We start from the raw sequence: 22079 nt of genomic DNA on the forward strand, positions 1-22079 counted from the left end.
TATATATATATATATATATATGTGTGTGTGTGTGTATATTGATATATAAAACAATTCTGACATCCTACAATGTTCATATATTTTCAATTCTGTTTGCAGGAGCATCAAATGTTGCATCCAAAGTCATAAAACAAATGGTTCCATGCATATTGCAGGAGAATGACTCGACACCTGAATGTGTGAAAGGAGGCGGTTCGCGGACAGCTGACAAAGCACTTTTACTTATATGGAGTGCCGTTGAAGTCAACAGACAAGTTCTATCTGTATTTGCATATCTACATTGCATATTTAAAGTGAATTTGCTTACAATATTTACATTTTAAAAAAGAACCATCATTTACAAAAGAATGCAGATTTAATATTCATAAAACAACTATATTTACAGTATAAATAGTTTGTCAAAAACATAATAAAGCATAGAAATGCACTCAATTATGTCATAATATATATATGCATATGACAAAATATCTATTGTGCATGAAGCCTTCCGTCTTTTCTCTGTACAGCACGCCAGTATATATCATTCACCGACTGTGTGGTTGTGTCTTTGGAGCTCAGGTAGCCAAAGATGGAGTTTCCAGCCCACAGACTGACCCCTACTAGTCCCAAACAGAGATGCGGGGTTTTCCATGCAGATGTGGCGAGCTGGGTGTGGATCATGAAGATGACAACCGCCGAAGTTCCCTAAATGGGGACAGATTCATACATACCGTCGTGTTGAGGTGAATTAATCACACATTCGATATTCAAAATGCTCGAATTACTGGTTAAACTATTTATTTCCTCTTGAACTTTTGTGAACGCTTCTCATTTAGGGTAACGACTTTTTGAGCCCCCATTGGTTTCATGCAGTTTGCCAAAAACGAACACTAAAGAGTCAGGAAAAAACTGAAAACCTGTATTGTAGTTCATCAGGCACTAAAATATGAAATACGTGAGAAATGATGACATTTTTTAAAAAACTGTCAAAAGTTGCATTTGGGTTTTTTTTGGCATCTGAATTACTAGAAATGTTGCAATATGTAATATACTGTATAATAAATGTATACCCCTAATACGGTAGAAATAACACCATAAAAATACAACATTTCTTACATATTTTTTTATTTTTTAGTCTCTGTAAAGCAACAATAGAAGTTTGTGTTTTAAGATGACTCTTTAGATTTTTGGTAATTGAATGGAAACCAATGCAAGTCATTTTGACCCCCAGCACAGATGTTTTATCTTGTTTTTGAACACAAAAGGATATGTAATCATCATGGAGTAAAATCAGTGTTAACAGTTGTAATATGTTTTGATGATATGACATACCACAGCCCGGCTGCTGAAGACAGATACCTCGCAGGTTCCCATTTGCTTCTGAGTAGTAAAAGAAACAAAGCTGTCTCCGACCATCATGGCTCCGAATGCCCGAGTGAGATAAAGATGATCCTCAGATCCATTAATCTACGATGGACGAATACACAATGCATTAACGCACGAAGCATTTTAGCTGACATGACCTCTTTGAAATTCTTAATACATTTGTGTCAAATATAGTTCAAGTGTTCACAGCAGCTGTAGTTAAGTTACGTTTTTACCTGTGACCCATGTAGCCATCCTGGAAAAACCAACCACATGAGTCCACAAATAAAGTTGGCAAAAAAATCAATTTGAAGGAAAAACCTCTGGGGCTTAGTGAGCAGTTCAGATCGTTTCAAAGAGCCTTTCAACTGATTGTGATCCAAGATCAGAAGAATCAAACTGCTTAGAAGAAAGAACAAGAACACCGCCATATCCACCATTGGAAGCTGGAGAGAAAAAGTCAAGGTGTACAGGTTTAACCGGCATGTAACGAACATTTGATGTTTTATGGCGAATCAACAGTTTTACTTTTATGTTTAGATTAAAAAGTGACCTAAAATAATAAAATGCATGCATCATGTCACAGTACTCACGAGGTCTGTTCCCTGAATGTGTGCCTCTCTGTGGACTCCCAACAGTGAAAGGAAGGCCTGTAGAAAAAGTCGTTTAAAACATTTAATTTATATATCATAAAGGTCATATGTGCAATTCCAAAGGTCGGAGGTCAGTTTTGTAACGTTTTCAAAAGGTAGTCTACTATGCTCATGTAGGCTGCATTTATTTGACCAAAACAATGCTATTGTGAAATATTAGTATATTTAACTGTTATAAATAACTTTTACTTTATTATATTTTTAAAAATATAATTTATTCCTGTCACGCAAAGCTGAATTACCAGCAGTTTCACTGATTAATTTAATGCATCCTTGACGTATAAAAGTATTTATTAAAATTTTATTTAAAAACACTACACCTTGCTAAGCCCCAGATTTATTGAGTAGCTATAAAGTAACTTCAAAAATACATTCGGTGCAGGCCTAATCTACCCTACTCAAGTTAACAGAGTCATATTTAATAAGATTTTAATTCGAATAAAACCAGTTTATTGGCCAGGTACACTTTATATCACCTTAAATACGGGATAAACTATTCGATCGCCTAAACTGAAAATATGCAGGTGTTTGCAGTGCACTTACAACAAGCCTGGAGACGGAATGAGCTGAAAGAGAAAGTGGATGGTTGTTGCTTTTGAAGAAAATGAACTTAATATTACTAGCGACCCACACACACACAAGCGAGCGCGTTACTTCAGACTGCGCGCTTTCCCCCTGCAACACAAAAGTATTATCACAGTAACAATCAATTCAGGTCCAGTAATTAAAGTATAAATATTATAATATAATGCAGACATTCTGAACAACTTCTTAGCAGCTCCGTCTCGTTTAGACGGAACGCGTCGCGTATTTACAACGCGCGTTAAATAACGCGTCTAGAGACGCGTGCGTTCCGTTTGATTCAGAGTCCCCTAACGACTTTCGCTACATCTGCATTATGGTGTTTTATCGTGATTTTTGCAAAGGAAACACGCATATTTTATTTCCCCTTTGCTTATTAGCGTTTCCAAACAACGCGTTACATAATTCCAAGCTCTTACAGGCGTAAGGACCCACCTCTGAGGAAAAAGCCAAACTGGAACACATCCTATACGCCACGCTGAGTAGCAGTCCGGCCACAAGTTCGGCTGAAATGACTTGACTTCCAATTACTTTCTCCCTGTTCGTTTTCATGGTTGGTTCACAGTCCGAGTTGACTGTTAAATCAATGTTTTCAGAGCGGCAAGGAACTGCATTTGTAGCCCCGCTGGCTTCTAAAGCCCTCATACGTAACGTGCCCTTACACAACCTAATTATGAAACTCACTGGAGGGGTTCCTCGGTTCTCTTGAGTAACCCGGTGCTGATGGCGACTTCATGTTCTTCTGGCTGCGAGTGTTACGTAAAACCTGCGAGAATAAAAACGTTCGCGTGGGATGCGAGCCGTCGAGTTCGTGTAGCCGGTACGCGGTACAAGTTTTAAACGTGTGGCGCTTTTAAATCAGCGTTTATTTTACTAACATCCGCAACGCAACTTTCACCATTAATTAAAATGTTTCATCGCACTGCACGGAGAGGCAACCGTTTTATTTATAAACAAAACATGAGTAAATCAATGCTATATGACCCTGTTAATATACGTATGTATGAAACGTTTGGTCTTTCTAGATTGCGTAATGTAAGAAATAACATCCATATAGTGTCGGTCTTAAGCACGTGGTTATTTATTAACATTTTTGGGAACCCTTCACTAAATGGAAACCAATAAATCAGCTTAAAGCCTAACATTTATCACATGATTTTTCCTTAAAGGCTTGTTTGTGCGTGTAAGCAACTTAGCTTTTGGATAAGAGCCATTGAGAATTGGGTTACATGATGAGACATTGAGGTCAAATTAAAAATTAACCGACTTTTTTAAATAACAGCATTGTTTTTTCCAACTTCCACAGCAATTCCTTTTAAAATTGTAATTAAAATGAATTTAAAAAGTAACTATATGTTAATATCATATTGGCTAAATTTGCAATTCATTGAAGTAAGGAAATCAGTTCAGTTTAGGAATTATGAATTTGTGTATTAAATAATGCACTGCATACCAACAAGGTTATCTGTCCATTTTAGCATTTACAAATATGCAACACTGGTACATAACGCCGGTTTAGTGTTGATTAACAGGAAGCACTGTGGCGTCATACAGTCTGAAAGCAGAAAGAGGCATCTTATCAAGGCTGTCAATAAAATAAACATTTTTCTCTTTCAAACAGTAGTTTTGAAAAACATGCTTACTGATAAGAAAGCATATGCATTTAATTGGGTAAGGAGGTTGGATAATGATTTAATTGTTTGAAAAAAAAAAACCATTAAGTATAAATATGAAACAGACCAATATTTTAGCGCAAAGCTGTAACATTAAGTACAGTGATAAACAATAAACAAAAATCTTTATGTACAAATCAGTAGAAGACAGAAAACCAGAATTTATTTTGCTGAAGTCTTGCTCAATTCTAGCTATGTTACACACCCATAGGAACATCATTGTATTTTAGTTCCTGGACAAACACATTTTGTGCAACGGGTTGGGTCATGGTCACACTGATGAAAACAATTGCGGAACAACGAAAGAGAAGTTATTCATATAACTGAGAGACTTTATATATTCAGTATATACATGGATTTATTCATATACTTTATGCACTTATACGACTTGTACATTTTACACTTGTACACTTATATATAATACATGCGCACATTAATGTATTTACATCGGAGTAACCATCGGAGCAAACTCACAACCTGAGTAAAAAAAAATTATAATTTTTGTCTCTGTAGCTTAAATAGTGCCACAGCATTGCTGCTAAGTCTAAACCGGACATTTCAAGAATCAAGAATGGTGAAGGTTCGGCCAGTCCTGAAAAAGTTCTCAATCTCCTCCAGAGTCCGGCCTTTTGTTTCTGGCACACATTTAGCAGTGAAAATTATATTCACTACAGAGACGACACAGAAGAACAAGAAAGGCGCAAAGAGTCCATAGGCCTCCTATAGGAAAAGATACATGTTATCAAATTTTCGTTTTTTTAGCTAGCAGATGAAAAATACAAGAAATACAAACAATCCTGAAGGAAAAAGGAAGGAACAAGATCACGTGTAAAATGAGTATTATCAAGATAAATTGGTTTTATCCTTAATGATCTTGAACAAGGATTATGTTGTACTTGCTATTAGGTAACATAAAAATATGTATTTTTCCACTTCCTGTTTCTATGTGTGTAAAAAAGAGATTTAGCTCACCACCACGTGCATAAAGAGTTGTGTCAGAACAAAGGCTGTGATCCAGCTCACACCAACGCACAAACCAGATGCTACACCACGTGCGCCCAAAGGTAAAATCTCTGACATTAGCAGCCATGTGATTGGACCCCAACCCATAGCATAACCTGCATGGGGAGATTTCAGTGACATTATGCTGCATGTTGTTTCACATGAGGAAAAAGAACTAGAACCAATTCTAAAAAAATCAATTTACATTTTTTAATGCATCACTTTATCACTCCTAACGTCCTCCTAACTCCTAAATGTTCTAGAAGATCCTTATCTGTCATTTATGAGATTCACAAAAAGCTTCTACAGTAAGTCAAAGTGAACTGGCCACACTGTAAATGAACAATGAACTTCCTGAAATCAAGAAAACTCACCAAATATGATGACCATGGAGCTTATTAGAGGAATTAGAGTTATCGGATCAAAGGCAGGGCCTGTTAAGCCCCCGTAAGTGCTCTTCAAGCCCTCAGCTACAGTAAGATTGCCGTGGTTGCACGGCGTTCTGTGAGTGTACATGGTCATTGAAAGCGTGGCTAGATACATCAAAAATCCTGGAGGAATAAAAGACGATTTGGTTTTAGGTATTTTTTCCAAACAGTTGCATTTACCAAATGTAATACTTCTATTTCTTCACAAACCTGAGGTGAACAGTAGAGCTTTTCGACCCGCTTTGTCCATCAAACTGGCCGCGATAGCGACAGACATCAATCTTACAGCTCCCACTAATGCTGCATCATATTTCGGTTCCTGAATGGCAATAAAACATGATTTTTTTTTCAGATGGATAAATGTGCTTTCAGGTGTTTCCCAGTTTAAACGAATGAATCTTTGAGACATACCAGCGATATAGCTGTCATATGGAAGATGGGCTCCAGATATACTAGAATTGGGGTTATACCAGTCATCTGCTGCAAGAATCTCATGAAGACTGAGATTAGAATTGGTTTATAGTATAAAGGTGTTTTAAGATCACTCCATTGAACGTTCTGTTGGAGAGAACGTGTCATTTAATCATCTATTTTTATATGATGAATGTTCAAATTTTTTGATTTATTCAATGGTCGGCAGCAATACTAAGAAAATGAAAATGACAGACACCTTTGAAATAGGTTGAATGTTAATCTGATAAAAAAAAAAAAAAAATCAGTGCAATACAACTGATCCCATTTTCTCTTATTGAATTCTATCTGAATGACTTTATAAAGTTTTATTGCAAACCACCCTGATAACGTGATGTAATCCACCACAATGTGCCTTTTACCTGAGAATTGATACTGCGCTCAATCTTATTGAACTCGGTCAAGTAATCAGAATCGGGGCCTCTGAGCCATTCCAGCGATTTAACTGCTCGCGCTCTGTTCCCTTTCATGATGTGGTAACGTGGGGAGGTCGGCATGAAGCAAAGCAAAATCATCATGATAACGACAGGGATCTCCCCAGCCACCGCCAGCCACCTCCACGGCAAAACCAAGCCTGGGGAGAGAAGATAAAATAGCATAATTTTTAAAGGGCGTACAGGATAACGCACCTGAAAAATGAAAGTTGAAGGTGTGGGAGAAAGCATGCTCCATCATACACCCGAGAAATATGAGGTCCCTCACCAAAAGCGTAGAGTGCTAGGCTTCCAAAGACAGCTGTGATCTGAGGACACGAACCCAGTGCACCCCTCACAGACGGGTGCGAAATTTCTGACACGTACACCTGTGTAAAAAGTTCTGACGTTAATGAGATCCATTAGACAGGAAACCTCAACCACTAATACGCTTCTTTAATTAAAATCCCATATGTTATGATCAACTATAATTGTAGACCGTATCTAAATACACGTCACACAAACATGCAGTCAGTTAGCAAATCAGATATCACGAATTCAGCAATTTGCATTTATTCATTTAGCAAACGCTTTTATCCAAAGCGACTTACCAATTGAGATACATAATTCGAGAAATAACTTGAATTCAGACTAATACAAGGATTATGCAGAATTATGAAGATAAATTTGCTTTTTTATGTCCAAATGTTCTTTAAATGTAATAGGGAATGTAAGGGAGCCCACAATGAGGTGCATCAGCAACACAACTTGCTACTTAATTTTCATGATAAATAGTTTAAGGCTTAAATATAGAGACTCCCAAATGCTAGAAAGAAAATAACTTTTACTATACCAGATATTTGTGTTTTAAACAATCTCGATTTCAAAAAACACAACAATTTTCATTTTGAATCTCAAGTCAATGTTATTCAAGTAAAGATACCGAGGAAGAGATTCATTTTGAGCAATGAGTGCAACATTTAACAGACCTTTTTTTAAAACCTGCAGAAACCCTGCTATAACTCACAAATTTAAGTCTCTGGGAATCATTCATTCATTTTGCATTTGTTCGTAAATTAATAATTACAATGTTTTTGCTTTTTGCGTGCAGCCAACGTACATGCTTATTGACAATATTTATTATCATTAACACATACCGTCCAGAATTTTATCTCATAAGATTTAAATCAGACTTACTAAAAAAGTAAAAAAAAACATTCAATTAATACTGCTATCCCTATAAACAAGATGGACTAACAGAAAACTTACAGGAATAGATCCAGCAGTGATACCACCGGCAACGCCAGTCAGAAATCGGCCCCATAATAACATCCAAAAGTTTTGTGCGGACCCCATCACAAGGAGACCTAACGCAGATGGGACTCCTGACAACATGATGCTTATTTTTCTCCCGACTCTGTCATTCAGCAGCATGGCACTTACACCTCCCAAGGCTGCTCCGAGGGTGAAAATTGACTAATAAACCAAAGAGGAACAAGTTACAAAGATGTATTTTTACTGTATGTTTATACCTGAAAACATCTTCCATATGTTTAAACACATTGAAGATCTTACACCAAACCATGATATCTGATGGATGTCCATCTGCAGCCGAGGGTCATCACCCTTTTGAAGCTGGGGGATCACAGGGGAGGGGAACACCAAGGCAAACCCAAAATTGAAATTGCCCAGAACAGCTGAAAACGCCGCAAGGAAGAGCTTTCCATGTCTATAAAGTATAAGCAATCGAACAAATTCAGCATAAATACAGTTTCATTCAGACTGCATAAAAATGGAGCGAGGGAGTCACCTGAATCGGGTTGGTTTGTTTCGAATCAACGTGGTGGTTTCATCCGGTCTGTCTTCCATCGCTCCTCCGCTTCACCCTGGACACCGAATGGCTTCGATGCTCGACCGGGTATAACTGTAAGAGAGCGAAAGTAAAAGCCCATTTTTGCAATCCTGGGATTTCTAGATAGGGACAAAAATGAGGAAGCGAACGTCGGAACTTCTTCAACTCAGATAAGAGGTGTGTTAAGCAACCAGACATTTCCAGTCAGAGGAGAGAGCAGCCACAACCGGTCAGACAGAGAGAGAGAGAGAGAGAGAGAGAGAGAGAGAGAGAGAGAGAGAGAGAGAGAGAGAGAGAGAGAGAGAGAGAGAGAGAGAGAGAGAGAGAGAGAGAGAGAGAGAGAGAGAGAGAGAGAGAGAGAGAGAGAGAGAGAGAGAGAGAGAGAGAGAGAGAGAGAGAGAGAGAGAGAGAGAGAGAGAGAGAGAGAGAGAGAGAGAGAGAGAGAGAGAGAGAGAGAGAGAGAGAGAGAGAGAGAGAGAGAGAGAGAGAGAGAGAGAGAGAGAGAGAGAGAGAGAGAGAGAGAGAGAGAGAGAGAGAGAGAGAGAGAGAGAGAGAGAGAGAGAGAGAGAGAGAGAGAGAGAGAGAGAGAGAGAGAGAGAGAGAGAGAGAGACAGAGAGAGAGAGAGAGAGAGAGAGAGAGAGAGTGAGAGAGAGTACACCAGCAGGTGATTCCCGCGATTGGTGGGACTTTTGAATCAACCCAGTTTTTCGAATCTTTTTAATCGATGAGTTAAAAAAAGATTCATTTAGTGGCCCTTCGGTGTGAAGGCATAATAAATACAAACGGTATTTAGAGGCCAATGAGACGTCTTTACTAAGTCTGTGCTGGGGTGCACTACTACTTAACGTTAGTATTAAAAGTGATTCGCTAAAATAATTTACCAAAAATAAGTCTTTCACGAATGAAATAACAAGTCTTATCCTTTATTAAAAAATATACCACTACATATCTACCAAGTATGAAACTTCATTAAGGTCATCTATCCATCTTTCTATCTATCTCTGTAACAACCATGTTCATTGCATGCTCTCCTTTTTGTTTAAGTGATATTATATCAAATGCTGAATACTAAATTCAGCACAGATTAATTTAATGCAACAGCTGGTTGATCAGACATATTTGTCCAAACTAAACTCAGTGTGCCTGCTGTCGACACCGTGCATAGCCATCAACATGTTTTAATTTTTGCCAACTCCAGGCTCCCTCCGCTTATTAAGGTTGCTAAGGTTACCTCAACTGTCCGAGCTCACCTCCAGCCTCCAGCTGCTTCTAGCCAATCCCGAAGCGGGGGGCGGGGCATGCGGAGGAGCGAGTCGAGCTCCCCCCGCGCATGCGCGCTGAACTCTCTCCCTCTTTTATGTCTGGCGCTGTGGCCGCCTCCCGGTTTTGAGCAACACGGAACAACAAATGTGAAAAATTCAAACACAAACACTGTTTCTAGTTCCCACACACCCGTCTATTTGAGTATTGCCTTCGTCCCATGAATGAGCCATGGCGGTGAACTTCGGCAAGATCGTCGTGGGGATTTATGTGGAGATAAAGCGCAGCGATGGTGAGTTCATATTTGGGTCGCTTGTAACCGTCCGTTAAAGTCGTTGCCCCGGTTCGGCTAACGGATGCTAACATAACCACTCCTAAAACCTGACAGATATTATAGTTTTAGGTAGTAGGGCCTGCTATAAATCAATATATTGCGTTAAGTTTGGTCTGTTGGTGCTGGTTGCCGGGGTAGTTAACGAGCTTGTGTCACTCAACAGTGCAACTGTCGGTTTACGTTAGCCACCTGCTAAACCCGAGTGGAGTTTGTTTAGATTCATAATGTGTGCGATCATATTTGATTTCGGCTTAATAACTGGCATACTTGATGTTGACTTGTTGGGAATTATTTATGTATTGTATTGGTAGGGAATATAGGCACGTAAGTACCGTAGATTCTGGATTTATGTGAGTTAGCCATCTTAAGTCACTTGCAAATTAATGTTGCTTTACTGATTGGTTGTAAGTAAGTGTGGACAGAGGAAAACTGCTGGTTTCATTAAAACCAGCTGGTTTGTTTAGCTCGGAGTCTCAAATCCAACATAAGTTTGGATGCCATTCACTTCACATTAGTCACTCATTTGAGGTTATAATGACATTACAGTGTTTCCATAATCATAATAATTTGACTGGTTTGTAAGAGTAATAATTTGAAGATGACAATGGCTTCAAGTTCCTTAAATTTATGTGATGTGTCATTTTTGGGGGGTTCAGAAATTAAAGTCCATCATAGAAGCAAAGTGAAAATATTGACAGTTTGGGATTAGTTGCGTTATTATTATCAGATGTATATTACAAATATTCACACTTCAGTCAAACAATGACTTTCACATATCAAGTAACCTATTTAATTAACTTTGAACAACTACTTAAATTTGTAAAGTAGTACTTTAAATTTGTACTTTTAAATTTGAGTAACAAACACTTTTTTTAGATTAGGAAAGTTTAGAATTGATCCAGTACAAAAGATGAAAACTTTTCCATTTAGAAAATGACCAACCACAACAACTTTAAATAACAGTAGCAGTAATTATATTAATATTACTTTTACTGATCATCATTATTGTTGTTATTATAATCTTTATTAATAGTACAGCATTCACTGAAAATTATGTTAGAAGTATTTGTAGATTGTAATTTGTAATTTAGTTAATAAAAAGCAGTAGTAAAACATACACTGGTTCTGAAATACGTTTAAGGAACAAAGTGTCAATTTATGATAATGTCTCAGTACATAGTTAATAAAAAAAATAGTAATCTAGTGGTGGTATCTCCTGATCATTCAGTGGCTTTTCATTAGCACTGAATCATCAATAAAGTTTGGAAGCTTGTCAGGGTAGATTGCGATTTTATATCTTTGAGAAGGCTGTGTTATATTTAACTTCAGCTTGTAGCAAAGAAACAAGTGAGCCCGGGTCTGTGACAAACCACTCCTGTCTCTTTGGGAAGTTTCATGTATTGCATAGCAGAGATGACTCTTGACATGCTCTCTGAAGATGAACAGTGTATGTGACAGAGTAGGTCTCTAACGTCATAAAGATGTGCCTTTACTTCAAACTGGTTCCTTTTTGTTTTGGCCCAAAGTTGAATGCGAGTATTTAAAATAGCTTGTTTTATGGCAGGATAATATGTGCTTTTTCTTTCTAATGCCGCTGTTGAATAATTGCAGGGATGTCGACGTGTGAGTAGGAATAGCTCTGAATAATAGATACAGAACCGTGGCTGTTTGTTTTCAGTGATGCTCTGATACTTTTCAAAGCTATTAACACAACTTCTGATGTGTCCTCAGAAGCAGATTGGTGTTGACTTGCCATCTTCTACATAAAAGTCTTTTTCAAATTCCATTAGATGTGTAAAATTTCTAAATGGATACATGAATGTTTTGACACTTAGAGGTGTTGGGTTTCTTTCAGGACGAATACACCAGGCCATGGTGACCTCTTTAAATGAAGATAATGAAAGTGTTACTGTGGAATGGATAGAAAATGGAGACACTAAAGGAAAAGAGGTAAGTCTAGCAGCCTCTCAGCTGCCTGTGTTATTAATAATGGATGGAACAACATTCTGGTGTTGTTAGGGTACAGTATGAAACTCTCAGATGTTACGTGGACACATACTGTGTTTCTTTCAAATATGAGTTATGTTATGTGCCCTGTACCATTTTGCTCCTTGGATAACCTGCATGATTCGGAAAAGATCCGATTTCTTGTAATGTTCACCGCTTGTTCATTTTTTCCTAACAGATCGATTTGGAGTGCATATTCTCACTAAATCCAGATGTTGGTCCAGAGGAGGAGATTTCCTTGAGCCCTGTTACACCACCGCCTCCTACACCCAGCTCTGTGAAGGTCAACAAAATCCCTAAGGTTTGTACAAGGCCAGAGTTAAATGTTGAACTCTAATGGTTTGCAAATTTTGAACCTTTTTGTGCACTTGTTTGTGTGCAGAATCGTAGAACTATTGCACCGGGAAGAAGTGAAATTCCATCCAGAGACAACAGAGGTATATTTATTGTTATATGACTCGGGAGTAGGGCTGCACAATAAATCAAAATAAGTTATAAACTGCATTATGGAAATATGCAGTTATTAATCTGCAAAAGTGATTTATGGAACAAATTTAGTGTGCACGTGCTGGGTGCTTCAGAATGAAGGGGCAGCACATGTACGTGTCAGGCTCATGATGCAGTGTTTTCAGAGAGTGCACACTCCACAGCTACTTCATTTTGACAGGGTACTCTGAATTTGTTATAATATGCGCTCGGAACAACTTTTCCTCATTTTCCCAGTTCTAAACATTTTGTTTTATTATGCAACAAACTTCCAGTACAAAATTATTTTTCTGATAACTTAAGCCGGACGTCTTCGGTCATTTAGACCGCTTAAACCCTGCTGCCTTCTTACAGTTGATTGAAGTATTGCATTGAAATCTGCTTCTGTGCAGTCAGCAACTGGTGAATTGAACCAAGTCCTTCGCTTTTTTCCCCCCATAATCTAGTTTACTTGGTTGTAAGTTACAATATGGAAGAAAAGATCTTGATATCCAGCATAGTCGCAAAATTGCTGAGTTGCTCAAACAAGTAGAGTGATGTTTTAAAAGTGCCAGAGTATAGTGACTGTTTTACTACAGTTGACTTATAGGTATGTCGGCTAAGCGTACTAAGATGGCTATGTTTGAAAACTTGGTGAGTTGTCTATCTAAGCAGCATTTTTGTCCATCGTGGGCAGGTTTGTGTGCTCCTGTGATTTCGGACATAGTCTCTGTTCAACTGGGTGTAATTTGCTGACTCTTACGTGCTCCGTTTTAAAGTTGGCTCGACTCGGGGACGGCCGGCCCAGCAGCAGCAACAGCCAGAATCAGCACCCCCGCCACCAGTACAACAGCCCTCTCAGCCCACACAGAGCCAGACCCAAAGTCAGCTATCTCAGCAACAACAAAACGGTAATATGACACCCCTCAGTGCTTTTCAATCTGTTCCTGTCAACCCCCTTTTCCCCACAGGAAAACACTGAAAGGACTGAGGCCTCCTGCGCAGGATGCGTATAATGCATAAAGAGAAAGCGTCCATTTAGAGTGTAAATTTTGCAGTAAACCTAAACCTTGCTCATCTGTCTGTATCTTTGCTCAAATCTCGCGGGGTGTGGTTTGGCTACCTCTGCCGCCCCTCTGAATGTCAGTGACTGTTTGTGACCGGGCAGGCTTGACCTGACTCTGAACCTCCCTGATTAATCCTCTTGCTTTGAATTTATGAAGCTTACAAGAGTCTGTCTGCTGAATTAATCTGGAATCAAAATGCTCAAACTGTTTTCTATGTGCAGCATGATGCTGCCCATCCTTTGGATAGAATTACAGTTGTTTGGTTTAATTTGCTTGTTTAGTGCAGGGTTGGGGCAAAAGTGATTCACAGGTATGTTGTGGTTCTCTTTCTGAATTGAAGTTCATTTAATTTCCTTAGCCTCAGCCCATCCAAGATGTAGATAAGTTTGTTTTTTTTCTCGCCATCAGAACTGATTTTGGATGATATTAGCACTACACCACTTGCTCACCAGTGGATCCTCTGCAGTGAATGAGCGCCATCAAAATGTCTGTCTAAACAGCTCATAAAAGCATTACAATTAATCCACACGACTCCAGTCAGTCAGTTAACATCTTCTAAAGTGAAAAGCTGCATGTTGGTAATAAAACAATCCATAATTAAGTCTGTAATAACATATTAACGCTTCCTGGAATGAAAAACTATTAAAAACATATTAATGAATTGTTTGTTAGTTAATTGTTAATAGTTAGTTGTTAACTAATGAACTGAAGGCAAGTTTTTATTAACTGTCTGGACTTTCATTTTTTTATGGCACCCATTCACTGCAGAGGATCTTTTAGTGAGCAAGCGATGTTATTGAATAGAATTTCTGATCAAGAACAAACTCATCTACTAGGATGGCCTGAGGGGTAAATATTTCATTTGGGGGTTAACTGTTCTTTCTAATCAAATCTAGTCTAAAGATTCCCACTCCTAGTTTGGTGTTGCAAGTAATAATAGTAATGTTGCAAGCAGTGAAGTAATAGTAGCAGAGTAAGTTGCAGACAGCAAGAGTGCGTAGATAAATGACTTTTGAAAAGGCCTGCACAGAGAATAGAGCTCTTTAAGATTGAGAGGGCTGTTGGCGCTACCATGTGCCAGCTGCCAGAGGCTCTGGCTCGCCTCTATAGCCACTCTGTCTGCACACATACACACTTATATTAGAGAGAGATACAGAGTGAGAGGAGGCGGGCTAAAAGAGAGGAAATGGTTGTTGCCTTTGTTTAGATGGAATTGTGTGTTGTTCGGCTCTCTAACAGCAAGGAGGAAGTCGAACTGTGTGAAGGAAGTGGAAAAATTGCAGGAGAAGAGGGAGAGACGCAGGTTACAGCAACAGGAACTGAGAGAAAAGCGAGCACAGGTGAGACGACTTAACTTTCTGTCATCTCTTTGCTTCATCTCTCAGCCTTTAATTGCAATGTTTTTGTCAGGTTTGACAAATTGAATAAATCACCTGGTAGTGTTCCTTTTGTGAATGTCCTTGTTTTGTTTTAAAGGAAATTGATACAACAGTTCCAAACTATGAAATACTGCAGATGATCCGGGACTTCAGAGCAAGTTTGGACTATCGACCGCTAACCACAACAGATTTGGTAGGTATTGATGAATGAATGTCTGGGTCATATTTAAAATAAAATAGAATAAATACAAGAATGAATCAGTTCATGAAATTTAATTTAACAAACACATTATTTTAATATTATTATTATTATTATTATTGTTGTTGTTGTTAATTTGTTATACATTTTGTTAATTATAATTATTATTAATTCTGAAGTCTTTCTCCATATGAGCTTTCATGTTCATGCATTTGAGATCCACCCTGAAGATTTTAATAGTAATACAATGTATATATGTAATATTGTTAATATAATATTATATATAATTAGTAAGAAAAAAAATACTTCATTTTTTAATGTTAAGTAGAGTAATTTTTAAGAGAAGTAAAATGTGAGTAATTTTTTCGACAGATTGAGGAGCACAGAATATGTGTTTGCGTTAGGAAACGACCCCTCAATAAAAAAGGTAATGCTTCAGACATTTGACATTTTTTAATTTTTTTATTGCTTTTAATATGATGTCATTTATTTACCATTTGTGTTGTAGAGTTGACAGTAAAGGACCTAGATGTGATCACTATTCCAAGTAAAGATGTGGTCATGGTCCATGAACCAAAACAGAAGGTGGATCTGACTCGATACCTAGAAAACCAAACATTCCGCTTCGATTATGCCTTTGATGACAGTACAACAAATGAAATGGTTTACAGGTAGAGGGCAATTTCCTTCGTTGTTCATTTAAACCTAATCTTTAACAAATATTGTCAGGAATTAGTCACTGTTGGAGGGACAAAACTCATTTACCTGTTTTCTTCACAGGTTTACTGCAAGACCCCTTGTGGAAACCATTTTTGATAGAGGAATGGCCACATGCTTTGCTTATGGTCAAACAGGAAGTGGAAAAACTCATGTAAGAAGTGTTTATTTTGTATAATTAAGAAAAAAAATAAAATTTGTATTGAAAATGGTAACAGCTTTTCTTTTTTTCATTTATTAGTGCAAGAAGACATAATTCTCATAGATTGTTGGGTTGTTTTTTGTTTTTAGACCATGGGTGGAGATTTTTCAGGAAAGAACCAGGATTGTTCAAAAGGAATCTATGCATTAGCTGGTAATGGATGTTTTTTGGTCTTGTAATTTCTTCAGTCCCTTTCTTTCAAGCTTACTCGTTCGTGTACACGTTTTATACAAACAGCTCGAGATGTTTTTCTCATGCTCAAGAAACCAAATTATAAGAAGCTCGATCTTCAGGTTTACTCAACTTTCTTTGAAATTTACAGTGGAAAGGCAAGTACCTCTCACTTTTTGTTGTACGCATCCATTGATTGATTTATTGGATTGGATGGATTGATTTATAAACTTTTTGTTTTTCTAGGTATTTGATCTGTTGAATCGTAAGGCTAAGCTACGTGTGTTAGAAGATGGAAAGCAGCAGGTCCAGGTGGTTGGGCTTCAGGAGCGTGAGGTCAAATGCACAGAGGATGTCCTTAAACTCATTGAAATGGGGAACAGTTGCAGGTACAACTTAATAGATAAAGCATTTATCTTCACTGAATATTGCTCTAGTTGCTTGCTGCTGTATCTTTTCCTTAAAAGTTTAATTCACCCAAAAATTTAAATTCTGTCATTAATTACTCACCCTCATGTTGTTCCAAACGTATAAGACTCTGATCCTCCATAGACAGTGAGGACACTATCACAATTCTGGCACAGAAATGTAGCAAGAACTTGGGTAGAATAATCAGTGTGACATCAGGGGTTCAACTGTAATTTCACAAAGCTATGAGAATACTTTTTGTGTGCGGAGAAAACAGTAAATGGATTTGGAACGTTGTGAGTTAGGTAATTAATGACAGAATTTTTATTTTTGGGTGGACTAACCTTTTAATCAATTCATGATCTTTAATGATCTGTAATTAGTCCACTCAGTGTTTTGGTACATAACTCCTGACTTAAATTTCACCACCTTATCTAAATTTGTAGGACCTCAGGTCAGACCTCAGCCAATGCCCACTCATCCCGTAGCCATGCCGTCTTCCAAATCATTCTACGAAGGAAAGGCAAGATGCACGGCAAATTTTCACTCATTGATCTTGCGGGTAACGAACGTGGAGCGGACACGTCCAGTGCTGATCGGCAGACTCGTTTAGAGGGAGCCGAAATCAACAAGAGTCTTTTGGCTCTGAAGGTCAGCACCTTAAAAATGCCACCCAAGAGCAGGGGGCATCATTTTGAAATTTCCTAGTAAATGACTTGCTAAATGATCTTGCATGTCCCGTGTATTAGGAATGTATTAGGGCTCTGGGTCGTAATAAGCCTCACACCCCATTCAGAGCAAGCAAGCTCACACAGGTCCTCAGAGACTCTTTCATTGGCGAGAACTCCAGGACATGCATGGTATGTTTGATTAAGCTATCCTTCTTGAACATTGGGATTTGACTACGTTTACTTTTGCCTCTTTGCACGGCTCTAATTGTGATTTCTGTCTGATCAGATTGCCACCATTTCTCCTGGCATGGCTTCCTGTGAGAACACGCTGAACACTCTGAGATATGCCAACAGGTAAGGACACTGTGTTGCGCATTTATGAAAACAGAAATTGAGTAAAGCTTCTAGCTGTTTAAGGCAATCTCAGTCGAGTTGTTGTATTTACCACTTGACAAGCTAGTGCCAATGGGAAAAAGTCTTGTCATAATTATACGTCTTTCCTGATTGGCTGTACTCTTCTCTCTCTCCGTCTTGCTGTTTTTCTCTTTTCTCTCTTGACTGTCTTCAGAGTAAAGGAGTTTGGGATTAGCCCCTCTGACATCCCCTTCTCTCAGGGGGGAGGAAGTCGCTCTGAACCCTCTCCTACCTATGAGTATGAGCACATGTCTATGCAGCTTCCCACATTATTCTTAGTCAGATACACTGCAGCAGTGTTGGGGACTAACTAAAACTAGTAATGGAACTTGCTAGAATTTTTCGGTAGTGTAGTAGTACCCAAACTCTTTTCAACATTTCTTCCTGCACTGCAGTTCTTTCTTCTGCCGCTTTAAATGCTCAAACTCTTTTAAGCAGGATGCATTCTGATTGACTATCAACATTTTTATCATTCATCAATGAAATTTATTTATTTATTTTTAATTTTTGCAAATAGCTTTATTCTTACTACTTCAGAAATGTTATTGTGAATTGTCTAATTTCACTTATTTGCGATCGACTACTAAACGTTTTATAATGAGAACCTTAAGAACCGTCAAAAAAACATTTTATTTATTCTAAATTAGTTATGTGTTTTCAAGTGAGGTGTTTGAATACGTGCTTTATTAGATATATTACAGCTTGTTGTGACCTTAATTGAAATTTGAAAAATACTGCTCTGATTCCAAATATAGATGAATTAATTTTTTTAATTATTATTATTAATGTTACATAATTCTAAATACATTACCATGTTTGTTTGTTTTGTTAGTAACTTGTAGTGTAGGGAACAATGTTTTACATTATAACTTTGTGGTCAGTTTCAGTGTAGCTTTCCCAGCACTGCTCAGTAGACAACCAACATCCCGCATTGGCTTGCAACCAATGCATGGAAATACTCATGCACTGCAATGTATATAACCACAGTCTCTTTCATTTTATTAGAAACATTGGCTGCACTCACGTCTCACACTAATGGCTGTGCTTTTGGTGTAAACATTTTTCAATGTCATTTCATTTCTCCAACCCTGGGATTGTCTGGCATATCTGTGGTGCTGTCGTCCTTATTTCTCCTTTAGAGATATTTCACAATTAATATTAATACACACAAACACTGTACTCACTTAATAAAAATGAAATGACACCATAAACAGTTGCTTTAGGTGCACAAATTGCTGCAATGTATACGCCCAACTGCACCTATGAAAGTTCTGATGTCTATATTTTGTAGTTTGTTTAAAAAAAAAAAGTAAAATGCTTATTGAAAGCATAAATTAAGGTTCTGTTTTGAATAAGGTAGGAGTATGCAGTGTCGCAGCAAAAAAAGAGCATCTCCCCAGTTGTGTCCTGTGATCTGCGCATGGTGTCATTTAGGTCAGCATGATTGCTCTAAAAACATCATCATAAATGCTGTCAATCTGTGCATTTAGAGTGAAGGAGCTGACTGTGGATCCCAACGCTGTGACAGAGGGAGTCCGCCCCAATGTCAACGCCATCAACCAGCTGGACATCATGGATGAGGAATGGGATTTGGGCAACTCCCCTCAGAGAGATGACCTCAAACTGCTCTGTGAACAGAATGTAAAAACACATCTGTTCCTACTCCTTCCACTGCTTTAAATAAATGCATGATAATACAGTAATGACACTTACTCCAGTGATACATTTGAGACGTCTAATTTCTGTCTGTTACCGTTTACATTGATTATATTGTAAATGACACTTCATACATTTAATATATCTTTTCTAAATGTTAAGCATTAATTATAAAAAGACAAGGAAGGAAAGAAAAACCTTCCTAACCATGTAGGTTTCCAACTAATTCATGTATTTATACAGTTCAAAAGTTTACATCCCCCTTTCAGAATCTGTAACATGTTATTTTACCAAAATGAGGGCTCATACAAAATGCTATGTTATTGTTTATTTAGTATTGACCTGAATAAGATACTTCACATAAAAGGTGCTCAAATGCTCAATGATGCTCCAGAAGGAAAAACTATGCATTAAGAGCCAGGGTTTTTAATTTAGTACTGTTCTTCAGAGGCTACAGAAGGTAGATGTTTTCCACTAGACAAAATACACAAAATTTACCCTGATCTTCAAATTCAAAAGGTTTTTACCCCAAGCTCTTAATGCATGTTTTTTCCTTCTGGAGCATCAGTGAGAGTTTGAACCTTCTGTAATAGTTGCATATCGAGTCCCTCGGTTGTCCTTAGTGTGAAAAGATGGATCTCAATAATCATTGCTGGAAAGGGTTCAAACAGCAGGGGCTCATGAGCAGCTATCACTAACAAAAAACATACACAGCTGTGGATCAGTCAGGTAACAGCACAGTATTAAGAATGAAGGGAATGTAAACTTTTGAACAGGGACACTTTTATACATGCCACCACTATTTCTTTCTTGTGGACTAAATGTAAACAAATTTCATCTTATTCAGGTCAGTACTAAATTTATAGTATTTATTTTGGTAAAATAATTAACAATATTCTGAAAGGGGGGTGTAAACTTTTGACCTGAAGTTTATGTGCCTGTAATGTGCCTATTATTTTTTGTTTTCAGTGTATTCATTCTTTATAAGTTGTATATAATTTGTCAGCATGAGGCTGTTACCATAAACCGGAAAACTAAGCAGGCAGTCGATTTGTCTCTGAGACCGTGGACCAAACACCATTAATACTTTTTAATGTAGGTGGGCTAAATGCTTATGTTTGAATATTGACAGGAAGAGGAAGTCTCCCCTCAGCTCTTCACATTCCATGAGGCGGTGTCTCAGCTGGTGGAGATGGAGGAGCAGGTTCTGGAAGACCACAGAGCTGTGTTTCAGGTGTTTATTCCTCTAAAGTTTTTTATTGCAGTTGACGTCAGCGTTTGCTTTGTTTTTTCTGAACTCTTTATTTCACTTTCAGTCCAAAAATTGAAAGAGAATTGCTAATAATGCTGTTCACACTTTATGTGCTAACAGGAGTCTATCAGGTGGCTTGAGGATGAGAAGGTTCTCATGGAGATGACTGAGGAGGTGGACTACGACGTGGACTCGTACTCTTCTCAGCTGGAGCAGATTCTTGACCAGAAGATTGAGATCCTCATTGAGCTCCGAGGTAAAGCGTCCTCTTGAATGTTCTTTCATTTCAGTTTTCCCCTTGTGGAATGATCATTAATGGATGCGTGTCTGCTTGTATTATCAGATAAAGTGAGGTCATTCCGTTCTGCTCTCCAAGAGGAGGAACAAGCCAGCAAGCAGATTAACCCCAAGCGGCCCCGTGCGCTGTAGCCTGGAACACGCTCACGGAGAAACGACAAACACAAGAGTCCTGTAGGCTTCTTGATAGTATTCAGAAGTATTCTGAAGAAACCTTTCCAACTTTCACATGTGAAACAAAGCGTTAGGTAATTCTCTTACAAATCAGCAGAGGATAAAATAAGGGGATTTTTCTGATCATTAAAGCCCTTGAATGATTCTGAGGAAAGCTTTAGAAAATTTTTTTATTAGTATGGATTTTATTTATTTACTTTTTTCATTGTAGGTTAAGGGTACAGACTTGTATCAGTTGATACTCACATGTTCTACCCTTTGGGGTTTGTTTTTACATTCGTTTTTTTAGTTGTACCACTGAAATCCTTCCTTCGAAGTTGTTCTAAATTGTACGCATGAACACTCTGCAACAGTTTATCACTCCGTTCCTCGCATGACTGACTTGGTTCATCTGCACTTTAAATAACCTTGTTTTTTGGGGGTCCGTTTACCGTACTTGGCACGGTGTATGTTTCTGTTGATTGGCTGTTATAGCATTTTACTCTGTTTCACTTGGCCGTTTCTTGAAGGCTTAATAGATGAAGTTAAAGAAGTTCTCAAAGAAGCATAAAATGCACTGGGAGAAAATCTTGAGGTTATGTAAATGAATGTGAGAATTGTCAGCAACTAGTTTTGTTGGTTTATCAATGACCGCTTTCACTTTTCCACATAAAATTCTCTTTGCCGTCTCTCTCATCTGTAAAATTCTTTCGTGCCATATCATGTTTCCTTGTGGAAAGGAATTTAACAGTCCACAAACTTAGTGTTTTGTTTTTAAAACTTCCCAGCATTCTCACATCTCATATTAATATTTGTACAATGTTATAACTTTCAGCAAGATTCTCATGACAAATAGGGAGTACCACTTATCTGCTGCTGAGGTTTTCAGTGTTGGCACCTCTTCAATTCAGTGGTTGCTAAATAAAGAATGGTTCAACAAAATTCTGACTTTTATCCTGTTTCTTGACTTAATTATTTTTTATTCCTGTTTTAAGATCGTGATTTCTT

At 37.9% G+C, this 22079-nt stretch overlaps 3 protein-coding genes across 4 annotated transcripts; 1 reads left to right on the top strand and 2 right to left on the bottom strand.

The window, feature by feature from the left end:
* Window positions 1–336: 336 nt before the first annotated feature.
* Window positions 337–3321, bottom strand: LOC122350067. The gene is made up of 6 exons (XM_043246261.1): window positions 3015–3321; window positions 2541–2672; window positions 1938–1994; window positions 1581–1790; window positions 1312–1446; window positions 337–684 (listed from the first exon to the last, which is right to left on the bottom strand). Exons 1-6 carry the CDS (start codon window positions 3222–3224, stop codon window positions 469–471), a joined length of 960 nt encoding a protein of 319 aa, XP_043102196.1. The 5' UTR covers window positions 3225–3321; the 3' UTR covers window positions 337–468.
* Window positions 3322–4393: 1072 nt separating this feature from the next.
* slc2a6 (solute carrier family 2 member 6) lies at window positions 4394–8532 on the bottom strand. Its single transcript, XM_043246018.1, has 10 exons — window positions 8377–8532; window positions 8142–8295; window positions 7836–8042; window positions 6856–6955; window positions 6516–6727; window positions 6094–6240; window positions 5893–6001; window positions 5629–5805; window positions 5225–5370; window positions 4394–4972 (listed from the first exon to the last, which is right to left on the bottom strand). Exons 1-10 carry the CDS (start codon window positions 8433–8435, stop codon window positions 4811–4813), a joined length of 1473 nt encoding a protein of 490 aa, XP_043101953.1. The 5' UTR covers window positions 8436–8532; the 3' UTR covers window positions 4394–4810.
* Window positions 8533–9757: 1225 nt separating this feature from the next.
* kif2a (kinesin family member 2A) lies at window positions 9758–22025 on the top strand. 2 transcript variants are annotated; one of them, XM_043247313.1, is made up of 21 exons: window positions 9758–9971; window positions 11869–11963; window positions 12199–12321; window positions 12403–12457; window positions 13265–13396; window positions 14792–14892; window positions 15029–15124; window positions 15503–15557; window positions 15639–15801; window positions 15911–16001; window positions 16139–16202; window positions 16287–16378; window positions 16467–16609; window positions 17075–17279; window positions 17378–17488; window positions 17586–17653; window positions 17868–17951; window positions 19204–19354; window positions 20502–20603; window positions 20742–20877; window positions 20965–22025. In XM_043247313.1, the coding sequence occupies exons 1-21, from the start codon at window positions 9911–9913 to the stop codon at window positions 21048–21050; spliced, it is 2214 nt and encodes a 737-aa protein (XP_043103248.1). In that variant the 5' UTR covers window positions 9758–9910; the 3' UTR covers window positions 21051–22025. The 2 variants fall into 2 exon arrangements, with proteins under 2 accessions (XP_043103248.1, XP_043103249.1); XM_043247314.1 differs by lacking the exon at window positions 17868–17951.
* Window positions 22026–22079: the final 54 nt, after the last annotated feature.

Source organism: Puntigrus tetrazona, chromosome 8, assembly GCF_018831695.1.
Source record: "Puntigrus tetrazona isolate hp1 chromosome 8, ASM1883169v1, whole genome shotgun sequence".
Taxonomy (NCBI): domain Eukaryota; kingdom Metazoa; phylum Chordata; class Actinopteri; order Cypriniformes; family Cyprinidae; genus Puntigrus; species Puntigrus tetrazona.